Source organism: Microcaecilia unicolor, chromosome 2 (assembly GCF_901765095.1).
Source record: "Microcaecilia unicolor chromosome 2, aMicUni1.1, whole genome shotgun sequence".
NCBI lineage: Eukaryota > Metazoa > Chordata > Amphibia > Gymnophiona > Siphonopidae > Microcaecilia > Microcaecilia unicolor.
The window spans coordinates 120,529,287-120,551,901 of record NC_044032.1 but is presented as its reverse complement, the minus strand read 5'-3'; the positions used below and the strand labels follow the sequence as shown (position 1 = coordinate 120,551,901).

Below are 22,615 nucleotides of genomic sequence, written 5' to 3'. Positions count from 1 at the left end.
TCCTCCTATCTCTCCCACCGCACCTTCAGACTTCACTCTCATGGATCTTACTCCACCCCTATCCCCCTATCTGTTGGTGTTCCCCAGGGATCTGTCCTTGGACCCCTTCTCTTCTCAATCTACACCTCTTCCCTGGGCTCCCTGATCTCATCTCATGGTTTCCAGTATCATCTCTATGCTGATGACACCAAGCTATATCTCTCCACACCAGACATCACCACAGAGACCCAGGCAAAGGTATCAGCCTGCTTATCCGACATTGCTGCCTGGATGTCCAACCGCCACCTGAAACTGAACATGTCCAAGACCGAGCTCGTCGTCTTTCCACCAAAACCCACTTCTCTTCTTCCTCCACTTTCTATCTCAGTTGATAACACCCTCATCCTCCCCGTCTCATCTGCCCGCAACCTCGGAGTCATCTTTGACTCCTCCCTCTCCTTCTCTGCGCATATCCAGCAGAGATAGCCAAGACCTGCCGCTTCTTCCTCTTTAACATCAGCAAAATTCGCCTTGTCCTCTCTGAACACACCACCCGAACTCTCGTCCACACTCTCATTACCTTTCGCCTTGACTACTGCAACTTACTCCTCACCGGCCTCCCACTTAGCCATCTATCCCCCCTTCAATCTGTTCGGAACTCTGCTGCATGTCTCATATTCCGCCAGAACCGATATACTCATATCACCCCTCTCCTCAGGTCACTTCACTGGCTTCCAATCAGATACCGTATTCAATTCAAGCTTCTCCTTCTTACCTACAAATGCACTCAGTCTGCTGCCCCTCACTACTTTTCTACCCTCATCTCCCCTTACGTTCCCGCCCGTAACCTCCGTTCACAGGACAAATCCCTCCTCTCTGTACCCTTCTCCACCACCGCCAACTCCATGCTCCGCTCATTCTGCCTCGCCTCATCCTATGCTTGGAACAACCTTCCTGAGCCCTTACGCCAAGCCCCCTCCCTGCCCATCTTCAAGTCTTTGCTTAAAACCCACCTCTTCAATGCTGCATTCGGCACCTAACTCTTAACGTTCAGCAAATCCAGACTGCCCCAATCTGACCGCCCCTATCAGACTGACCGTTCACTTGTCTCTTAGATTGTAAGCTCTTTGAGCAGGGACCGTCCCTCTATGTTAAATTGTACAGCGCTGCGTAACCCTAGTAGTGCTTTAGAAATGTTAAGTAGTAGTAGTACTTTACTCAGTTCTCACTTTCCAGAAAACCACTACCACCTCTGACTGACAAACCTGGGTAATTTTTCAGTTTGCAACCCAATTTTTTCTATAGGCTTCACTTTTTAAAAAAAATTTAAAGTCTCTTCCCATCTTTTCCATTTAGCGTTTAGAATTCTGACCTGTCAAATACCTCTTGGTTTGTAACGCTGTTTTTCCTATTTTTCCACATGTACACCAATAGAATCTCAAAACATTGAGATAGCAAAACACATTAAAAAAATTGTATGACATAATCCCTTCATTTCGTGATGAAATGGCATATAGATGTTCCTGTGGAAAATCTACAGGGTTTCCTTTAAGAAAATAAAACTCTATTCTCAAGTGAACTAGCTCTATCGTATGCTCTGTTTAAAAAAAAAAATCCAGGCCAATATATTTTTCATTCACTCAAGAGATTCTCATTGGGGATTCTTACAAAGTTTAGTATCAGTAAAAGAACCTTTATTTATTTATTTGTTGCATTTGTATCCCACATTTTCCCACCTATTTGCAGGCTCAATGTGGCTTTAAGGGAGGAAGACAGTTTAAAATGTTGTTAAAGGCAGCCAACATTTTTCATATATTAACTCTGAGTCTCTTATCTTTCTATTCTGTTTTCAAACTAGCGATCCGGTCTTCACTTTCGGCACACAGATAACACAGTGCAGTGGTTAAGGGCCATGGAATCCATTGGTCTTCCCAAGGTAAGCATTCATCTGTCTGAAGATTTTTTTTTTTAAGAAACTTCTGTAATTCTTTTTATAAAATAAAAGTGTAATGCTCTAGTAAAGCCATGCTTTGCAGTATGTGATTTCGCATTTAGGCAGCTGTCCAGAAAATATATTGTGTTAGAAAACGTGCAGATTGTAAATGGGGAAACTCAACCTTTGACATTCTAAATAGTTGTAAGTCTACAGTACAGCTTATCACTGAGGTTTATAGGGATCTAGTGAGTGTCAGACGTCTGGAACAACAAATAAAATAATGGGGCGATTTTTTTGTAAACTGATGCAATGTAGCTGTATAACACCCTCCAAAAGAAATGTGGGTATGTTTGTCCCATGGATGGATGTATGATTAGACTCTAGAAGAAAATACTAATCCAGGATTGATGCCAAATGTCACATTTTGGTGTTTGAAATGATTTTTTTTTTTTTTAAATCTACACACTGCTTCAAAATTAACTATAGATATGGGCAGTGCTTTTACTGTGTAAGGACCTGATACGCTGAAGGGATTTCCCCCATTTTGTGTCTTAATAGACCAGATGTATATACTTTTTACCAAAATTATCCCTCTGTTTACAAAGCCACGCTAGTGGCTGCTGGTGCGGTAATTCCAACACTGCCCATTAACTTTGAATGGACTGTGTCAGCATTGCCGTTCTGCTTTGGGTATGATTGGCAAATAGAGATAATTTTGAGTAACTTTCAACTTGATGAACTGTAAAATTTTGTAAGTTGTCTGTGTATAGTTGTGGTGTGGCATGTTACAACCTCCCCCACCCCAATGATTATGTTAACCACTCAGATGTTTTTTTTATGATTTCCAATATATCAAATAAAACAAAGGGGAATTAAAACAATGTCTGCTCCATTTTTAATTCCAATATACTTAGACCTACTGATATCTGGAATCGTATTAGAAAAGTTATTCTGTGTGTTTTTTTTTCTTATTTTTATTTCTATATATTGACGTGGAAATCTTAAAACTGTTGTACAACATGGTCTAGCACACCTTCATATTTCCATAAAAATGAATAAACAATTTGAATGTTTATAAAACATTAAGAACATTTTACAATCTAGTTCAATTATATCATGCTGATCTTAATTTCTAATTATATTGAAAAGTGTATCCTTTTTAACAGCAGTAGAGGCAGATGAGTTATAGCAGATCTCAGCAGCCCTTGCTTATGGTGCATGTGCATATATTGGGGTGGGGAGTGGGGTAATTTTTTAGTAGACTGCCTTTAAAAATTCTCAAAAAAGGTGCCCATAATATACTTATTTTATAAAGCCAACATAAATGCTTTTATTAAAATAAAAAAAAAAAAGGCCCTACAGTAATTCCCATTAGTGCACAAATTCTTATACATAGAGCAAGTGTAAACTTGAGGCAGGTGTAGATATGTGCACATAGTAAAATAGTAGATGACGGCAGAGAAAGACCTGCACGGTCCATCTAGTCTGCCCAACAAGATAAACTCATATGTGCTACTTTTTGTGTATACTTGACCTTGATTAGTATCTGCCATTTTCACGGCACACCGTAGACGTCTGCCTAGCACTAGCCCCGCCTCCCAACCACCAGCCTTCTCCCCCAGCGGCTCTGCCACCCAACATGCATATTTTATAAAATAACAATATGTGGCAAAAAAACTTCTGCTGGTGCCTCACAAATCATACATACATACTATAAGATGAGTATAGTGTTAATTTAAAAAGTTATAACATTGGAAGACTTAGGTCAGCTAGAAATATAATTTATGTTAGAGAGTTGAGGTGGCTGAGCCAATGACGATGCGAGCACATAAGACTCTGCTGTAAGTATGTAAGCAGTGTGGCGCAGCTGAGTCTCATTGCCTTATACTCAATAAACATTAAAGAGAACATAAAGCTGTTTGATTGGAGCTGAGTGCGCTTGAAATTCAGATAAAGAATTTTTGGATTTTGATGTTTATTTTATAAAATAAAAAGGTGGGAAAATGTGGGATACAAATGCAATAAATAAATAAATAAAATAGCCACATTAACAATGGCAAATTGTTTACTGTAGCAATTTGTTACAAACGCATTAAAGTATATTACTTTCCACAGATATATCTAACTTGGTCTAATGGTCTCAGCGGTGTACCTTGTTAACTTTACACTGCAAGACTTACAGCACCCACCTCATTGACCAATAGACTCAACATTTTTCTAGCTCAGAAATACTCATATATCCCACTTTTTAAAGCTTATATTCAAAATTCTCTATATTTTAAACTGTTCAAAGTCGCTTTTAAAAGTACTCATCTTAAAGCGATCCTAGATAATTGGTCCCTGACTCAACATTAAAAAACAGATCACTTTAAGATGAGTACTTTTAAAAGTGCCTTTGAATAGTATAAAATATAGAGAATTTTGCATATAAGTTTTGAAAAATGGGATATATGAGAATTTTTGAGCTAGAAAAATGTCTATTGTTCAGTGAGCAGGTGGGTGCTATAAATCTTCCAGTGTAAAGTTGACACACCAACATATTACACCGCTGAGACCATTAGACCAAGTTTGATATATCTGTGGAAGGAAATATACTTTAATCCTATATAATAAAAAGCACCTCCAACGTTCTGAAGCTGACTCTGTGGCACTTAAACCTTGAGCCATTCGTGCTTTCCGTGTGATGAAATGATGTCGGCACTTCCTGGTACGTCACCAGCGACACTAACCAACCACAAGAAAGCAACACGATCCAAAGGAATCGCACTCGCTCTCATAGGCCCGCCCTCAGAGCCCTCCTGCCCTCAGAGCACAGCTAACGTGACGTCAAGAGAAGGGACAAACCACAGGAATTGCACTCGCTCTCATAGCCCCACCCTCGGAGCCCTCCCACCCTCGGAGCCCAGCTGATCTGAACATCCAGCTGGCTAAGTTCCTCATGCCCTGTTCCGCCCTCCCACCCCTTGCACCGTGTCCCGCCCTCCCCCCCCCAGGATTGCCACCATTCCCCCCCTCCACCCCCCCCAAGTCGCCACCACTGAAAACAAGAGCCAGAGGTGGTATAGTTCAGAGGGACAGAGGTTATGCCTCTCTGTGGAAAGTGCGTGCTTCTGAACAGCAGGGTTTTAACGAAACACAGACGCAGACAGGCACTTTGCACTGCAATTCAGAACTATGCTTACAGCACAGAACAGTACTACAGGCTCCTATAAGAAGCAAACTCAACTCACACTGTCACATTGGATTCCACCATTGTTTCTACCTTCAAACTGGATTTCAAAAAGAGCAGGAAAGATCCCAAAGTGGGGGAGACGGGATCAGAGGAAACCTTGAAAGAGCACAGCAGCTCAGAGGACAGTAAAAGACGCAGAGCAGACGGCAAAAGGCTACGACATCGTACTACAAAGCAGCCATACAGAGAAATAGTCACAGAAGCAACAGAGAAGATAATAGAACCTTGGGACAGAAATAAACACACAAATGCCTGAAACAGAGAAGATATCGAAAGGGAGAAACCACAGAGCAGAGGGCAGAAAAGATTCACCAGGCAGCAGTCTCACACTGTGAGAGTATGTAATGCACACACACACTCACACTCTGTCTCAACCACACTATCTCACACACATACACTCGCACCCACACTCACTCTCTCTGTCACACACACACACTCGCACCCACACTCACTCTCTCTGTCACAAACACACACTCGCACATTCACTCTCATACACACTCAGAGGAAAACCTTGCTAGCGCCCATTTCATTTGTGTCAGAAACAAGCCTGATTTACTAATAGTTTATAAAATGTGCACATACATGCAACTCCATCCCGATCCCTCCAAAATAGACCTCTAGAAATGCTTACACAGAGATTGCATAAAGAAATGTCTGTTCATTCTGACATGTGTAAACAAATCAAGAAAGTATATATATGAATACAATATATCAAATAATCTTTATTGACAAAATCGCATATATATAATGTAATAATAATAATTCCTTACATATCAAAACACAACACACAAATCTATAGCAAGCCATTACTGGGGATCACAGAGTCAGACCAAATGCCTCATTATGTCCTCTCAGTCAGATATCGCTACAAAAGCAATGGGCCCCAATATATATAGGGCACCCATTAACCAATCAAGAGGGCTGAAGGAGGTGCCGCATATGATCACACAATTACTAAGTCCCATTCAATCTCACGATTGAGACCTATAGGTTCTAATGTATTGTATAAGAAAATATATTTTTGTTCTAATCTGTGTAATTTCTGAGGTATATTACCCCCATGATTATTATGAAATTGATACAGAACAATGAATCTAAATTCTTCCAAATCATGTGTGGCTTCTATCCAGTGGGTTACAAGAGGAGCCTCCAATTTTCGCAGTCTAATATTACTTAAATGTTCACCCACTCGCACCTTGATCTTTCTAATGGTGTACCCTATGTACCACCTGCCACAAGGGCAATTAATACCATATATTACTTTACTCGAACTGCAATCTGTACGATATCTCAGGAAGTGACGCCTACCATTTCCAAAAATGACACAATGAGTACACATGCTATATTTACAATAAGTACACTTTTCACATCTCGAATGCCCACCAATGCAAGGTCCCCCAGACGTACCATTCTTATTCCCAGATAGGAGCTCTCCAAGATTTCTGTCTCTTCTATGTGATATTTGAGAGAGCTCCTTAAAAATGGAATGGATACCCAAAATACCCCAATGTTTAACAAGTATATTACGTAACTGCATAGTTTGTTTCGAATATGGCAAAATACAAGAGATGCGATCATTCGCTTCTTTAACCTGCTCTGTGAGCAACCACTCTCTGTGAACGTTCTTAGCTCGTTTGATAGCTTTTTTTCATTACTGGCTTAGGATATTGTCTACACCTAAACCGATCAGCGACAATCGCTGCCTGCACTGTATAGTCATCATCATCAGAGCATAACCTTTTTACCCTAAGTAATTGACCAAAAGGGATACTGTCCCTCAAATTTTTCGGATGAAAACTTCCATAGTGCAGTAATGAGTTTCGATCTGTCTCTTTTTTCTATAGAGAGTAGTGCTCAAACTGCCCCCCTTCAAAATAATCGTGATATCTAGAAAATTTATAGAATCTGATGCTACATGCTCCTCAAATTTAATATCATCATCACATTGATTCAAATAGGTAATAAATGAGTCAAGCTCTTCATCTCCTCCTATCCAAATGAAAAATATATCATCTATAAAGCGTTTCCATATAACTATTTTATGGAAGTAATGAGAGCTGAAAACAAACTTAGACTCAAATAAACCCATAAACAAACATGCAATGGTCGGAGCTAATGAAGATCCCATCGCTACACCCTTTGTTTGTAAGAACATTTTTTTATTGTACTCAAAATAATTATTAGCAATAATAAGGGTAGCTATTTTCTTCATTAGATCTAACTGAGCCACAGACATCCCTGTTTTATATAGATAGACATTCACAGTCTCTTTAGCGGGATATTAGTATATAGCGCACGAACGTCTAAAGTTACCAGTTTAACCTCCGTATATGCAGAAAGATCAATCTTGTCAATAAGGTTAATAAGATGAGTAGAATCTCTTAGATAGGAACGAAGTTGCAATACAAATTTCCCCAAATGGAAATTTAAATATTGAGACAACGGCTCCAACAGCGACTGGTTACTAGACACTTTGGGTCTACCGGGGGGGGGGGGGGGGGGGGGCGCTAGAGACTTTTGAACTTTGGGTAGAAAATATATCGATGGAATCCTCGGATGTTCATTATATAAATATTTATACTCTTTTTTTTTTTTTTTTTTTTTAGTAATTAACTGACCTTCCAGTGCCTGTAACAGCAACATTCCCACCTGTTGCTGGAGAAATTGAGTGGGATCCTCAGCTAAAGGTTGATATAAATGGACATCCAATAGTTGTCTCATAGCCTCTCTATCATAGGCACTCTTGTCCATCACAACCACCCCTCCACCCTTATCTGTTCTAACAATGATGATTGAAATATCTTCCCTAAGAGTATTCAACGCTATCCGTTGTTTCTTAGTTAAATTACTATGTTGCCTACGATTAGACCTTTCTATGGTCTCCAAATCACGCAAAACTAATTGCTGAAAAGTGTGAATAATAGGATCAATAGCGCCTGGGGGAGACCATTCATATATATACTTTCCTGATTTGTTTACAATTAATAGTAGGAGGAAGTTGAGATTAGTTAGATTCCTATTTAGATAAATTTTATTTGTTAAAACATACATTCTGACATGTGCACATATATTTACACGATTACGTTTACAGTGAATAATTAGTTGGTTTTAGTGCATCTATTATCACCTTCTTTTGTCTATTTGGTTTGGTATTGAATACAATTTTATAGTAGCCAGTTTCCATGTGTAAAACACATGTACTTGGAAAATGCTTTTTTAAAAATTATCCTGAGAGTCATTCCCTTCCCCTCTCTCTCAAATTGTGAAAACAAAGAAGGCTTATGATTAAATGATTTTATTTGGTTTATATTTTCTTCAGAATATTTATATTCTGCTCATTGGTGTTTGTGAGATGAAGTAGACTGGGAAAGGAGGTATCTGGATAAATGCAAGAGAGGAGGAGAGGAAGAAAAACGAAACAAAAATGAGCAGCAGACCATATTTCTGAAGAATGAGTTTAATTCTGCATGTACCGACAATTGTTTGAGATCTACTGTGGAAATTGTAGAAGGGAAAAGCTGTCATGGGAATAGGTCATAAAAGACTGAATTTGAGAATATTTTCATGAAGTTCCTGTTTTTTTTATGAGTAAGTCAGGCATCTGTGCAGAATGCAAACTGCAACAAAGAAATGCAAGGCCTTGTTATCCAAATGAAACAACTTCATGAGAACTGCTTCTACGTTGAAGGTACTAAAGGAAGCACATTGGAACATTCAGATTTTATGTCTGCTTTTTTTTTTTCTACTCAAGGACTGTCTGTCTTCCTTGGCCATAGCTTCTGAGTGGGATTCTAAAGTTGCTATTTGAATTTTCATGTTTTGAACAAAAAACTACAGCTGTTACTTAATGGTAATTTTAGTGCATTTACTAAAATGTGGCAAAGCCTCACGTTTGTGCTTTAACCACAAAACTTAACACGTGATAACTGCAAAATCTGTGTACTGTTGTGGGCATTCCCCACATGTGCCATGCACTTACTACACAGAAAAAAGTTCTTTACCATGCATTAATTGTACTCATAATTGGCACAGTGCAAGAGGTGGTGTTAAGTGCATCCATGCTAACTGGACAAATGACAATACAAGACAAAAGTTCTGTGCACTAACTCAGTATGCTCTGTCTAGTCTCCGCCCCATAACCTACCCCCTTCCTTCCCCATAACAAAGTGTGCAATTAGCGTGTGCTGTCATGCCATGTCAGTAATGGTTACCGCTCTCATGCTCTAACCTTGCACTCTAATCAGGACTGGAGCTAGCTATTTTGTACCCTGTCCATTGGCCTCCCTTGCTCAGCTGTGGTGCAGAGGGCAGGGTGAGAGCACTTGGGGGGCATCCGCACAGGATGCGTTTCCAGGTCTTTACACTCTTGACTCTAATTTGTGTCCTAACTGCTTAGCACACCTTAGCAAACAGGCCCCTTAATGAAAACCAGGTACATAGTGCTTAAAACAGTTGCACTTTTATTAGTGCAGAACTTTTCTGATCAATTGTTTTAAATTATAATTTAAATGGTCTTGTTTTAAATCAAATTCATCCAGCTTCTGACTGATTAAATTGAACCTACCCTGACACAAGCAACAATGAAAACTGTTGCTACAGAATCAGTAGCATAAAAAAACATTTTCCACTACTTTTCTTCAATTTCACTGAACCACTGGAAGTAATTGTGGTGAGATCAGTGTCCCTTAATACATCACATTAATCAGGAACTGACTGGTTCGTGCAGCATGTCCTGATGCTGGTTGTGGCTTCATAGACAATATGGACTAATCTGATTCAGTGAGTATTAGCTAATTCGTGATGCTTTGGGTAAACTCAGCTGCTCTCAACTTCAGGTGGATTAAAAGGGAACTAGTTTAATTTCAAAGGATGTTGATGCTTGACCTTTTGAAATTCTGCACAGTACAAAGAGTACATTTTTCTTTCAAAGGGAACAATGCAGTTTGATCTCCATGATGATGTTCTGTTAAAGGGGCACTTTAATTTAAAGTTGTGTGAAACTGAGCTACTGGCAGCCTTTTAGAAATAGTTTTACTGTGTAATATTTCTAAAAACTTGTATTTTGGTGCAAGAGATCTAGTACCTAACTGCTAATTGGGCCCTTCAAGCTTGAATGATTTTCGGTCACAGCCCAATCAACTCCCCTGGCTTCCTGTATGACATCACAACTTCCTGTTTTCCTTGATGCAGACAACCTGCAGAGCCTCTTTTAATGCAGCAGTGCTCACTTTAAAGCATTTGAAAAAGAGGTTTTAAAAAGACGACTATAATACTATACAACATTTACACCTTACATACAATTTGGTTTCTCAAAACCTTCCTGAGATATTTTAATACTAGCTAAAAGGTAAAAAGAACAATATCATTGAGGTAGCTCACCCCTTTTTACCTGATTTGTACTTAATGGTTCTATAAGGTTGACATGAATAGTTTTTGTAAGATTGGCATGAATAGCTTTTGTAAATTGCTCCTAATTGGCTACTATGGGCTCAATATTCAAAAGAAACAAACTCCTAAGTTATGCTCCTAAATGTGTGCCCTATTTTCAGACAAACTTAGGAGCACAAATTTTCAGCTGAAAATTCATCTTACTTTATGAATTAGTTATGCCTATAAATTTAGGCCTGCCATTCATTTGTGTAGATTTGAGCCTAGTGCTGAAAATGAGTGCAAAGCTCATAACTCTTTTTCCCCACCATAAATCTGCCCCTGTTGTCACCTATTTTTATGCTCCTAAATTTAGGAGTTCAGTGAAAATTTGAGTTTAAAGTTATGCACTCAGCCCTTGTAAACGTTCAAAGAGGCCAGTTTATAAGCACAACTCTCAAAGTTGGGAGCATAAATTCTTTCAATATTGGGGCCTATTGAATATAAGAAAATCAACTTATTGCTTCACAGACTCCTTCCTCATTATACGTCTACATTTTCAGCATTCAGCATGGAAAAAGGAATAGGAGATCAAGTTAATGTTCACAAAATAAATTCCTAGTGGGTGAATCTAGTGGCTTGGAGGCAGCACTGTGTTCCGTTGTGTGAGAGACCTTGGTTTAATTTTAATCCAGGCCTTTCAGGTCATCGGCTGCTGTGAAGACAGTTTCCACCATTGTCAGACATTTGAGCATATGTCATTTTAGCATGCAACACTTAAGTACACCTGACACATTAGTTTTTGACATGCATCAGTTTGTCTGGTGTAACATTTCAATGTGCGTCAATTGAGCATGTCATGTACGCTTGCAATACTTAAACATGCGTCACGTGATTGAGCATCTCTTAAGGAGACCATAGTTTGAGCATGGCAGTCATGCTCCATGAGGCTGTGCTGGTTGAGGCATGGAGATTTATAAGTTCTTTAAAGACAAAATATACCTAAATGGCTTTTCTTACCATTTCTCTTGGAAAAACAAGTCCACTTTGAACTGGAAATGTGATCAACAGTGTTGCAATGGTAGTTTAACTAGTTTCTTTGTTACAATTTTTTTTAATGTTTTTATTTTTGGGCCCTTTTTTAAACATTTGCTTCATTATGGATTTGTATGCTTTCAGTGAAGGCATGTCTTGGCGTTTTATTTGAGATGAATTTTATTAAATGGTTCATGAATTTTATACATTCTGTTTCTCTTGTTACTTCTTCTCTAGTTCACTTTACTAAGTATCACTCGCTTACAAAACATTCTTCACTAACTGACATGTGATGGAGTGTCAGTGGTAATGTATCGCACTTGACAATATAACACTGGTCCAAGTGTTGCTCGAGAAAATGTCGCTTGCTCTAGTGTTCTACAGTCAGTTTCTACAGCTCTAAGTGGAGAAGGGACCACCATCTCATGGTGATGATACACCTCAACCTTTAGAGCTGTGGAGAGAAGTCTGGAAGTAATTTTGAAATAGGTCCTGGAGGGGGGGGGGGGGTTCACACTTTGTCCTCTGCCCAAAGACTGCTGCATGATGATTGAGTTGGATAGGTAGAAAAAGGTGGGGCTAAAAAATGGGATACTAAACCCCAGGTAGTTATAGCTGATTTCATGGCACCACAGGTCCAATTGATCGGGAAGCTGAAAAGAACAGGAATAAAACTGCCTGGCCAAGCTTACTGATCTAACTATTTTTTAGTACCAGCTCATTTTACCTTCTGTTTGAGTTGAATGATTTGTTTCCTCATTACAACAGAGGCTTTTGTGGTAGATTTTGTAGAGATTTGCAGACTGGATTTGAAGTTTATGCAGGCAACTACTTGAAGAGCAATGGAGCAATATAATACCATGTAAAATGAGTTTTATCTTGTTGGGCAGACTGGATGGACCATACAGGACTTTATCTGCCATCATTTACTATGTTATGTTACTATGTAGAAAACCATCGGTTTCTTTATCAGTGCTCTTTAGAGCGCCTTTGCTCTTATGTTAATATACAGATTAGATGAACCGAGTGTCTTGATGAGGATGGTGGTGGTGGTTGGGGGTTAAGGATGCAGAGAGAATCTTTGATGAGAGGAAAGATGGCGACCTGATCGGACGCCGAGACGGGAGCTCTGCTGAAGATCGCTGGGATCTATCAGAGATCGCGATCCGAGCAACCCGTTGCACACGAGGAAGTGGAATACCTCCACCGGACGAGATCGCATACCCGGGGGGGATAGCAGGGTGCGAGCCGAAGACGAGACGGTGACTTACAAGGACCTGCGACCCGGGACCACGAGGCAATCAACTGGCTGAATTTGTGGACCGGCATTCCAGCCGAATATCCAGCCAAACCCGAGGACCTGAGCTGCGGTGATTGAGTAAAGCACGGCAGTGAAGCAGGGGCTGAGCGTGGCTGCGCACACATCCTGAGGCCTGGCCAGTCTGAGACCGGATGAAAATCCTGTAGCTGGACGGAAATCCAGCCGTGCCAGGGCCGCAACAGGGCCGCACTGAGTCGGCTGACTGAAACGACCCTGAGGTTGACTGCGGCGGTCTGAGCTTGCGTGCCCGTAGGCCTACCTGCCCGAGAGGAATAACTGCGACTGACCCGACTGTGGAGGACCAGCCGTGGCGAGACCGTGCTGAGGCAGACCGACAGCCCTGATTGAAGGCCTCCGGTGGAGATCGCCACGGGGTCGCGTTCCCGCAACCACAACTCGGGCTCAGCACACCGGAGAGACTACTGGGGCATCGCTGCGCCCGGAGGACGATAGAGGAGAGACGCCGACCGAGCAGCCAGAGGAGACGAGGCGAGGAGCCGCGCATCCGAGCAGGCACCGGATCACCCGACTGCCGCTTCCCCAGCCATCCGGGAACACAGGGAACCCCCTCTTGCATGCCTGCACAGGTGACTCTTTGCTTGTCTATCAGCTCCAACATTGTGGCAGCATTGTAGCAACATTGTGGCAAGAACTCCTATGATAAATTGCATGCTTGTTGTCAGCTCCAGCATTGTGGCAAGAACTCCTATGATAAATTGCATGCATAGACACTCTAACCACATGGCCACCATGTTTGCTAAAATCACTGCAATAAGTAACTCTAGAATCTGACCAACCTATATGTCTCAATTGCACTACTACTCTAAAGTGCATCTCAAGGTTTTCGAATGTAATGCTTTTGGTGCCTGCTTATAATTGATCCTAAGTGCATTGCTTTTAATGCCCACTTATAATTGTTTCTAAGTGCATAGCTTTTAGTGCCTGCTTACAATTGTTTCTGATTGCATCGCATTACAAATGTTTAACTACATTTAATTATGTATGCCAATATAAACATATCAACTGTTGCGCTACCGTGAAACACACGCCAAAACCTATCTACCTGCCTACTTCCAAACATTCTCGAAAGCTTACAAGGTCTTGCAAGGTTCCGCGTTAGGAGTTACGGATCAAGAAAGGGATCTGGGTGTCGTCGTCGATGATACGCTGAAACCTTCTGCTCAGTGTGCTGCTGCGGCTAGGAAAGCGAATAGAATGTTGGGTGTTATTAGGAAGGGTATGGAGTCCAGGTGTGCGGATGTTATAATGCCGTTGTATCGCTCCATGGTGCGACCGCACCTGGAGTATTGTGTTCAGTACTGGTCTCCGTATCTCAAAAAAGATATAGTAGAATTGGAAAAGGTACAGCGAAGGGCGACGAAAATGATAGTGGGGATGGGACGACTTTCCTATGAAGAGAGGCTGAGAAGACTAGGGCTTTTCAGCTTGGAGAAGAGACGGCTGAGGGGAGATATGATAGAAGTGTATAAAATAATGAGTGGAATGGATCGGGTGGATGTGAAGCGACTGTTCACGCTATCCAAAAATACTAGGACTAGAGGGCATGAGTTGAAGCTACAGTGTGGTAAATTTAAAACGAATCGGAGAAAATTTTTCTTCACCCAACGTGTAATTAGACTCTGGAATTCGTTGCCGGAGAACGTGGTACGGGCGGTTAGCTTGACGGAGTTTAAAAAGGGGTTAGATAGATTCCTAAAGGACAAGTCCATAGACCGCTATTAAATGGACTTGGAAAAATTCCGCATTTTTAGGTATAACTTGTCTGGAATGTTTTTACGTTTGGGGAGCGTGCCAGGTGCCCTTGACCTGGATTGGCCACTGTCGGTGACAGGATGCTGGGCTAGATGGACCTTTGGTCTTTCCCAGTATGGCACTACTTATGTACTTATGTACTTACCTTTTAAATGTTCTAAAAACAACCTAACAAACAAACATATAATAACACCATAAAGAGACACGAACTATTACCCGCTACATAAATTGATATACATACTGCAGACCTCAGAATAACAGCCAAAATGAACACCAACACACTGATTATGATAATTTACTTCCTCCCCCTAATATATCACGCATGGACTATCCCAAATACACACACCAATCTGCCCACAACATACGCACCCCATATACAATTTACGTATAACCCACCAGAACAAAAGAACAACAAACAACTAAAAGGGAAAACAAATATATACGGAACTAACCACCAGAAAGGGAAAAAAAGGACATAGCAAAACTAGAAATCAGGAAAGCAGACAACTAATACAAATTAAAACATCTACGCCCCGAATTGAACCGTACCATTCAATCCAAATGGGATACGTAAATGCTAGATCAGTAGTAACCAAAACAGAAAACAGACTGGATTACTGCAGACAATATTGACCTCCTATTTATCACCGAAACCTGGGTCCACAACCTTCAAGACCCTATAATCTTAGAACTGTGTCCACCAGGATACAGAATCATACACTGGACAAGAAACAAAAAAAGAGGAGGAGGAATAGCCATAATATACAAATCTGAATTCAACATCACAAACACAGCTGAATCCATACTACCACAACTTGAAATCGCTTCCATAAGAATAAGTCACCCAAACTTACAGGAACACCTTAATGCAGTTATACTCTACAGACCTCCAGGAAACTGGCGAGATAGCCAAACACACCTCATGAATTTTATCTCGATCACCTGTATCTCTTCCTCTAACCTTATCATAATTGGAGATATCAACTTACACCTGGAAGATCTTACCACAACAAGTACCCAAGACTGCAAAGAATTCCTACAGCTCTGGGACCTACAAGAACCAAATACGCAACTGACACACGAAAAAGGACACACATTAGACATCATAACACATAAATTCGACCACAACACTAACTATATATTAACTAATACTAATTGGTCACCCGTACTATGGTCAGACCATTACATAGCAAACATCACCCTCAAATGGAGAAGGAAAGACCTACCTAACAAACAAATAAGAAAAACCTACACCACAAGAGGGAAAATAGACCCAGCTGAATTTTGGCAACAGATCTACACTGACGGATGGACAACAAAAGCAGACACAATCCAATTCCTCTCTAATTGGGATAATAGATGCAAACTGATACTAGACAACATCATCCCAATTCAAACCAGAACCTCGCACAGGAAAAACTCAACACCATGGTTCAATGAAGAACTGAAAAAACTCAAAACACAAGTTAGGAAACTAGAGCGCACGTGGAACAAAAAAAAAAAGATGATCCCACCCTTAACGCTTGGAAACTACTCCGAAGGAAATACAAATATGCCATAAGACAAACCAAAAGACAATACTTCAAAACTGAAATCGGATCAAATTACAAAGACACACACAAACTCTTCCAACTCGTGAATAAACTATTAGACACAACTCCAGTCACCAACAACAACAAAGACACTCCAGGAGCCGACGACCTGGCGAAATACTTCAACGAGAAAATCATAAAACTACGACTCAAAATACCAGCCAGCCCAATCGAATATACTACACTCCTAGAATGCCTAGACCCAGAACCAGGAATCCACCCAGCAGACAGGATCTGGACCGAATTCACTATAATACCAGAAGATCTTATCTCACAGACACTTAAAAGATTCGCCAAATCTCGCTGTAAATTAGATATATGCCCAAACAACCTCATGAAGTCGGCCCCCCAACAATTTATAATGGACCTAACAAACCACGTGAATTTCATGCTACAAAATGGACTCTTCCCAAAGGAGAAAGGAAATATTCTACTCACCCCAATACCCAAAGATGCAAAGAAAAATACTAATGAACTAACAAACTATAGACCAGTAGCATCCATTCCCCTATTCACCAAAATAACAGAAGTCATGGTGACCAAACAACTCACAGAATACCTAAACAAGTTCTTGATACTGCACGATTCCCAGTCAGGATTCCGCTCTAATCACAGTACGGAAACCGTACTAGTCACGCTTATGACCAAACTCAAACAATTGATAGCAAACGGCAACAACATACTACTGTTACAATTTGACATATCAAGCGCATTCGATATGGTTGACCATGGAATTTTATTACACATCCTCGAATACTTCGGAATCGGAGGTAACGTTCTCAGATGGTTCAAGGGTTTCCTAACCACCCGCTCATATCAAGTGACATCAAACTCGACTACATCAGCCATATGGACACCTGAATGCGGAATTCCACAGGGATCCCCCCTCTCACCGACCATATTCAACCTAATGATGACACCCTTGGCTAAGCTACTATCGAATCAGAATCTAAACCCATATATATATGCTGATGATGTAACAATCTTTATCCCATTCAAACGCGATCTAAGAGAAATTTCCGACTAAGTCAACCAAAGCCTACACGTAATGAACTCCTGGGCAGATGCATTTCGACTGAAACTAAATGCTGAAAAAACCCAATGCCTAGTTCTCACCTCGCAATACAACAAAAAGGAATTCACCACCATCAACACACCTAATCTAAGTCTACCAGTCTCAGACACCTTAAAAATCCTTGGAGTCACCATTGATCGACACACTTGAGAATCATGCAAAAAACATAACTAAAAAGATGTTCACTCAATGTGGAAACTAAAAAGAGTCAGACCATTTTTCCCAAGGAATGTCTTCCGCTACCTGGTACAATCACTGGTACTTAGTCATCTGGACTATTGCAACTCACTCTACGCCGGCTGCAAAGAGCAAGTACTCAAAGAACGCATCACGTTCAAACTCTGTACCTTGGTCCATAAAATCATCCATTGTGACGCCCCAGCCTACATGTCAGACCTAATAGAACTACCACCCAGAAATGCAAAGAAGTCCTCCCGCACATTCCTCAACCTTCATCCTCCCAAATGTAAAGGCTTGAAATACAAATCAATGCATGCATCAACCTTTTCCTATAGCACACAGCTCTGGAACACACTGCCACGTAACCTGAAAACGGTCTACGAAATGACCAATTTCCGTAAACTCCTGAAAACTTATCTCTTCGACAAAATATATCATAAAGAACAACATGCGTAACTCTACATTCTTTAAGATATCCAGGAACGTTCTCTAATGTCTTTTGCTTTCACACTATCATGTACCTAATGCCTATGACTTTAATACTATCCTGTATCTCACCATCATGCACCCAAAACTTCTGCTAACACAAATGTATACTCTTTTCTATTTCCAGTACTATGTATTTCACCATCATGCACCTAATACTTGCTGTAAAACCAAATGTATATTAATTTCTATTTCCAGTTTCCACGATGAATTGTAAGCCACATTGAGCCTGCAAAAAGGTGGGATAATGTGGGATACAAATGCAATAAAATAAATAAATAAATATGATGAGGCTGCCTGAGGAGGAAAAGGGAGAAGGGGGTCAGAAGAACAGGTTCTTAGAGGGGCAGGGTAATGGAAAAGAGGCTGCAGGTTGAGGGGAAACTGAAGGGTGATGCAAGACAAAAAAGAAAAAACACGAGATACAGGTTTTACACTAAGGAGCTGCTGTTTTTTTTTTTTTTTTTTTTACTAAAGTATGTTAAGCACTTATGAACGGAAACAGTCTAACATGCAACCATCTTAAGGAATTTAGTGGTAGTTTGCCTGTTATCGTATGTTAAACTGTTGCTGAATTTTTCTGAATCTTTTATTTAGGGAGCATGACATGGGCGGACAATGAGCATGGAAACAATAACCAGCTAGTGTGTTAATGCTTACTGCTTGCTAACTGGCTAATGCACAGTTAACGCGGTAGGAGCTAAGTGTTCCTCACATTAACTCTGAGAAGTAGGAAATGGACATTTTCAAAACAATGTTTTTTCTGGTTCGAAAATCATTATGTTTGCCACTTGATTTGTGGACGTTTTCAGGAAAACATCCAAAATCGGATTAAGATGTCGTATCGAAAATGCCCACCCACATATTTCAAAGTACTGTAACACAAATAGACCAAATACACTAAACTTACTTTCCCCCTCTCATTTGGCACAAAATGGGAAAAACTTTAGTGCGTCTGGTCCATGGTAACATCTTAAGTATTCAAGTAAGAATTTATAGTCCTAAAAATAAAAAGATTATATTTAGCTACAGCTTTTCAAGCTTTCACCATTATATTTGGGTTTTCTATATGTGACATGGAGTTGCCTATTTCAACTAAACCTACTGCACATGTTTTGATTGAATATGCAAACAAAACACAGTCCCTAGCAGTTAAGCACCAAGCTTTCATTTGGAATCTGTGTTAAAATATTCTATAGTTTATTTCTGAAGTGGTAGAGTGTTAATAAATGTTGCGTTAAGATGGATGTCCATGCTACTTCAGTATAATTTGACAGCTAATTATTCTAGGAGAGACTTGGTGCAGGATTGCAAAAGAAAAGATTTATTTTACATATTGGTAGGCCGGATATTCACCTCTGAGAGTATATGGTTATACATGCAGGACAGAATAATGGATTCCTTCTTCTTTATAGATCTTTTATCCAGAGACAACTGATGTTTATGATCGGAAAAATATTCCTCGGGTGATATACTGCATTCATGCCCTAAGGTAAAAGTTCATTTAATGTTAAATCTATTTCAGATCTGCTTATGTGGGTTTACAAGTTTTATTTTAAAGCTGCATTTGATTGAAATTATTAAAGGATTTTCACTTGATGAAAGTCCAAAAGAAGATTATATAGTGGTATTACTTTCGCTGAAACATCCTGTTAAATGCTGAGGTCAACTTGGGATCACCTGCCATCTCTTCTTGTGTTATTTATTTATTTTTTGTTCTTTGAATAGTCTTCTGTGCTTCATACTGCTGTAGTATAAATTCATGAAATATCATCTCTGTGGACCAGGAACACATTTTCTGCAGTTATGAAGATGACCTTGGAGACCAGATGTAAAATCCAACTTCTGCTCCCCCCCCAGCCTATAGAAAATAGGTTGTTCTTGTCTCATATTTGGAATATTGGTAGCCTCATCTATTGATATGGGAATGTTAGTAACGCTTGTACTGTTAGGATCCTATTATTCTCTGTGAATAAAGACAGTATATGAAGTACAGAAGCAGAATGCCATCCTATATAATAATTCTCACCTCCAACGTTCTAATGTGCCTGGGACCGTGGCTCCCTCGGAGGTGGTCTTCTAGGCAGTTTAGAATGCACTGACGTCAGTGATGTCACTGACAACTGATTCCAAGGCAAGGGGAGGAGTAGGGAAACAGCTGTCAGTGCCCCCCCCCTCGGCGCAACACCCAAGCCCCTGCCCTGCAAAACCGCGAACCGGGGAGGAGTATTTCCCTACTCCTCCCCCTGCCTACCAATCAGCTCTCAGTGCCTCCCCCTCGGCGCAACACCCAAGCCCCTCCGCCCCAGCGCAGCAACCAAGCCCCTACCCTCCCCTTGACGCATCACCCAAGACCCTCCCCCCCGGTGCATCACCAAAGCCCCTACCCCCACCCCCTCTCAGGCACATCAACTCCCTCGCCACCCGCAGCCGCCAATACTAACGCTGTCCGGCTGCTGCTGCTGCTTCTCCTGTGGAGCAGCAGCAGATGGTACAAAAAGAAAAAAGCCAAAAAAAGATTTTTAACCTGAAACGCGGCTCCGTAGACAGCCATCTGGCATTGGCTGTCGTCACTGCAGCCGCTCCTCCTCTCCCCTCCACGTCACTGCCCCTGCAGAAAGACCCCGGAGGAGCACAGCAACATCAGAGGGGAGAGGAGGAGCAGCTGCAGAGATGACAGCCAATGCCAGATGGCTGTCTACGGAGCCGTGTTTCAGGTTTAAAATCTTTTTTTGGCTTTTTTCTTTTTGTACCGGCCGCTGCTGCTCAACAGGAGACGTAGCAGCGGCTGGACAGCGTTAGTATTGGTGGCTACTGGTGGCGAGGGGGTTGATGTGCTCGAGGGGGGATAGGGGCTTGGGTGATGCGCTGGGGGGGGGGTATGGGTTTGGGTGATGCGCCAAGGGGGGGAGGGGAGGGTCGCTGGACATGGGTGGCTGGAGGGGGGCAGGGAGAGGGGAGGGTCACTGGACATGGGTGGCTGCAGGGGGAGAGGAGGGTCGCTGGACATGGATGGCTGCGGGGGGGCAGGGAAGAGGGAGGTGGGGAGGGGGTACTGAGACCAGATGGGTGGCTGCAGGGGAGGGCAGGGGAGACAGAAGGGATGCTGCAGGGGGGGCAGGGGGAGAGGAGGGTCACTGGGCATGGGTGGCTGCGGGGGGGCAGGGGAGAGAGGTGGGTCGCAGGACATGGGTGGCTACAGGGGGGGCGAGGGGAAAGGAGAGGAGGGTCGTAGGACATGGGTGGCTGCAGGGGGGCAGGATAGAGGAGGGTCGCTGGACATGGGTAGCTGCAGGGGGAGAGGAGAGTCGCTGGACATGGGTGGCTGCAGGGGGAGCAGGGGAGAGAGGAGGTCCGCTGCACTTGCGTGGCTGCAGGGGAAGAGGAGGGTTGGTGGGGAGGGGGTCCTGAGACCAGATGGGTGGCTGCTGGGGGGGGGGGGGCAGGGGAGACAGGAAGGACGCTACAGGGGGGGGGGGATTACCTTGCTAGCGCCCGTTTCATTGCTTACCGAAACGGGCCTTTTATACTAGTTTATCAATATTTATTTAAAATTCTTGTATCCACCAAATCACCATGGTTTAAGGTAGGTAGCTAATATGTTTTAAGCATTGCTTTAAAAGTGAATGCTCCATGTTGCAAAGCATTACAATTGGCATGGGTTTGTTTTGTTTTGTTGTCTATATCATGTGATGCTGGTTCTCAAATGTTTTGAGTGGTTACATGACCCAAAATTTATGCTGTTTCTTTTTCAATGAGACATAAGGGGGATCAAAGAACCACTGAAGAAACAGGCAAGGACATAAGAGGCATATATAATGCTATAGCAACAATAGGAAGCATATTGTATCTTTATGGTAAAAACAGTTTCCTTATCTTCAGCAGACCAGTCCAGCACCTGTGGGTTGTGTCCATCAGCCAGCAGTTCGAGACAGAAAACCAATCACTGTGAGACTTGCCCTACAGGGGCATCCTATGCACATAACTGCTGAGTATCTCTCCAGCAGTTGGTAATACATGGGCCCTTTGGCTCCTGAAATGTCTGGGCAGATATGCTCTTGACCCAGCTGGTAGCCAGTTGAGCTAGAGGGAAGCAGGTCTTTTGAGGTCCTTTTTTTTTTTTTTGTAGAGGTGTTACTCAATCTACCCCTCCCCCCCCCCCCCAATCCATCTGTGGGGCATTTATTTTTATATTCCCCATCTGTTGACCATAACGTTGGTGACATGTCAAAATAAATATTTATTTTGCTCTGGCTGTTTTTAAAATCGGATTCAGCAAGACCAGGCTTGGTTATGAAGACAGGCTGAGGTAAGCCGGGATATCTCACTAATGGGAGGGGGAAGATACCTGGTTTCTCCTTTCACTTTTTTTCTATACGGAAGCAAGTATTCAGATGCGAACCTCTTCCCTGATGAAGAAATTCGAAACCTGGCCATGTTGGTGGGGGTTCGACTTGGGTGAAAAAATCGCTGCTTACAGCTTCTGAAAGTTAAGTGTTTTGCCTAAAAGACAATACAGTATAATACAAGTTGATGTTAAAATTTGAGGAAGAAGTATGGAAATATGATGTTTTATGAAGAGGGGATTTTGATAAATTTTAAAAAAAATCTTTTGAATGAAAAAGTTAGAAAACCTGGA

General features: G+C 41.6%; 1 protein-coding gene across 5 annotated transcripts in view; it reads left to right on the top strand.

Moving 5' to 3' along the window:
• Positions 1-22,615, top strand: part of IQGAP2 (IQ motif containing GTPase activating protein 2) — a 589,818-nt gene that overhangs the window by 309,248 nt on the left and 257,955 nt on the right. For all 5 annotated transcript variants that reach the window (XM_030193260.1, XM_030193262.1, XM_030193259.1 and 2 more), the window contains 2 exons: positions 1,838-1,915; positions 19,392-19,468. In XM_030193260.1, coding sequence (XP_030049120.1) covers positions 1,838-1,915; positions 19,392-19,468 — 155 coding nt within the window. The remainder of the gene's footprint in view (positions 1-1,837; positions 1,916-19,391; positions 19,469-22,615) is intronic.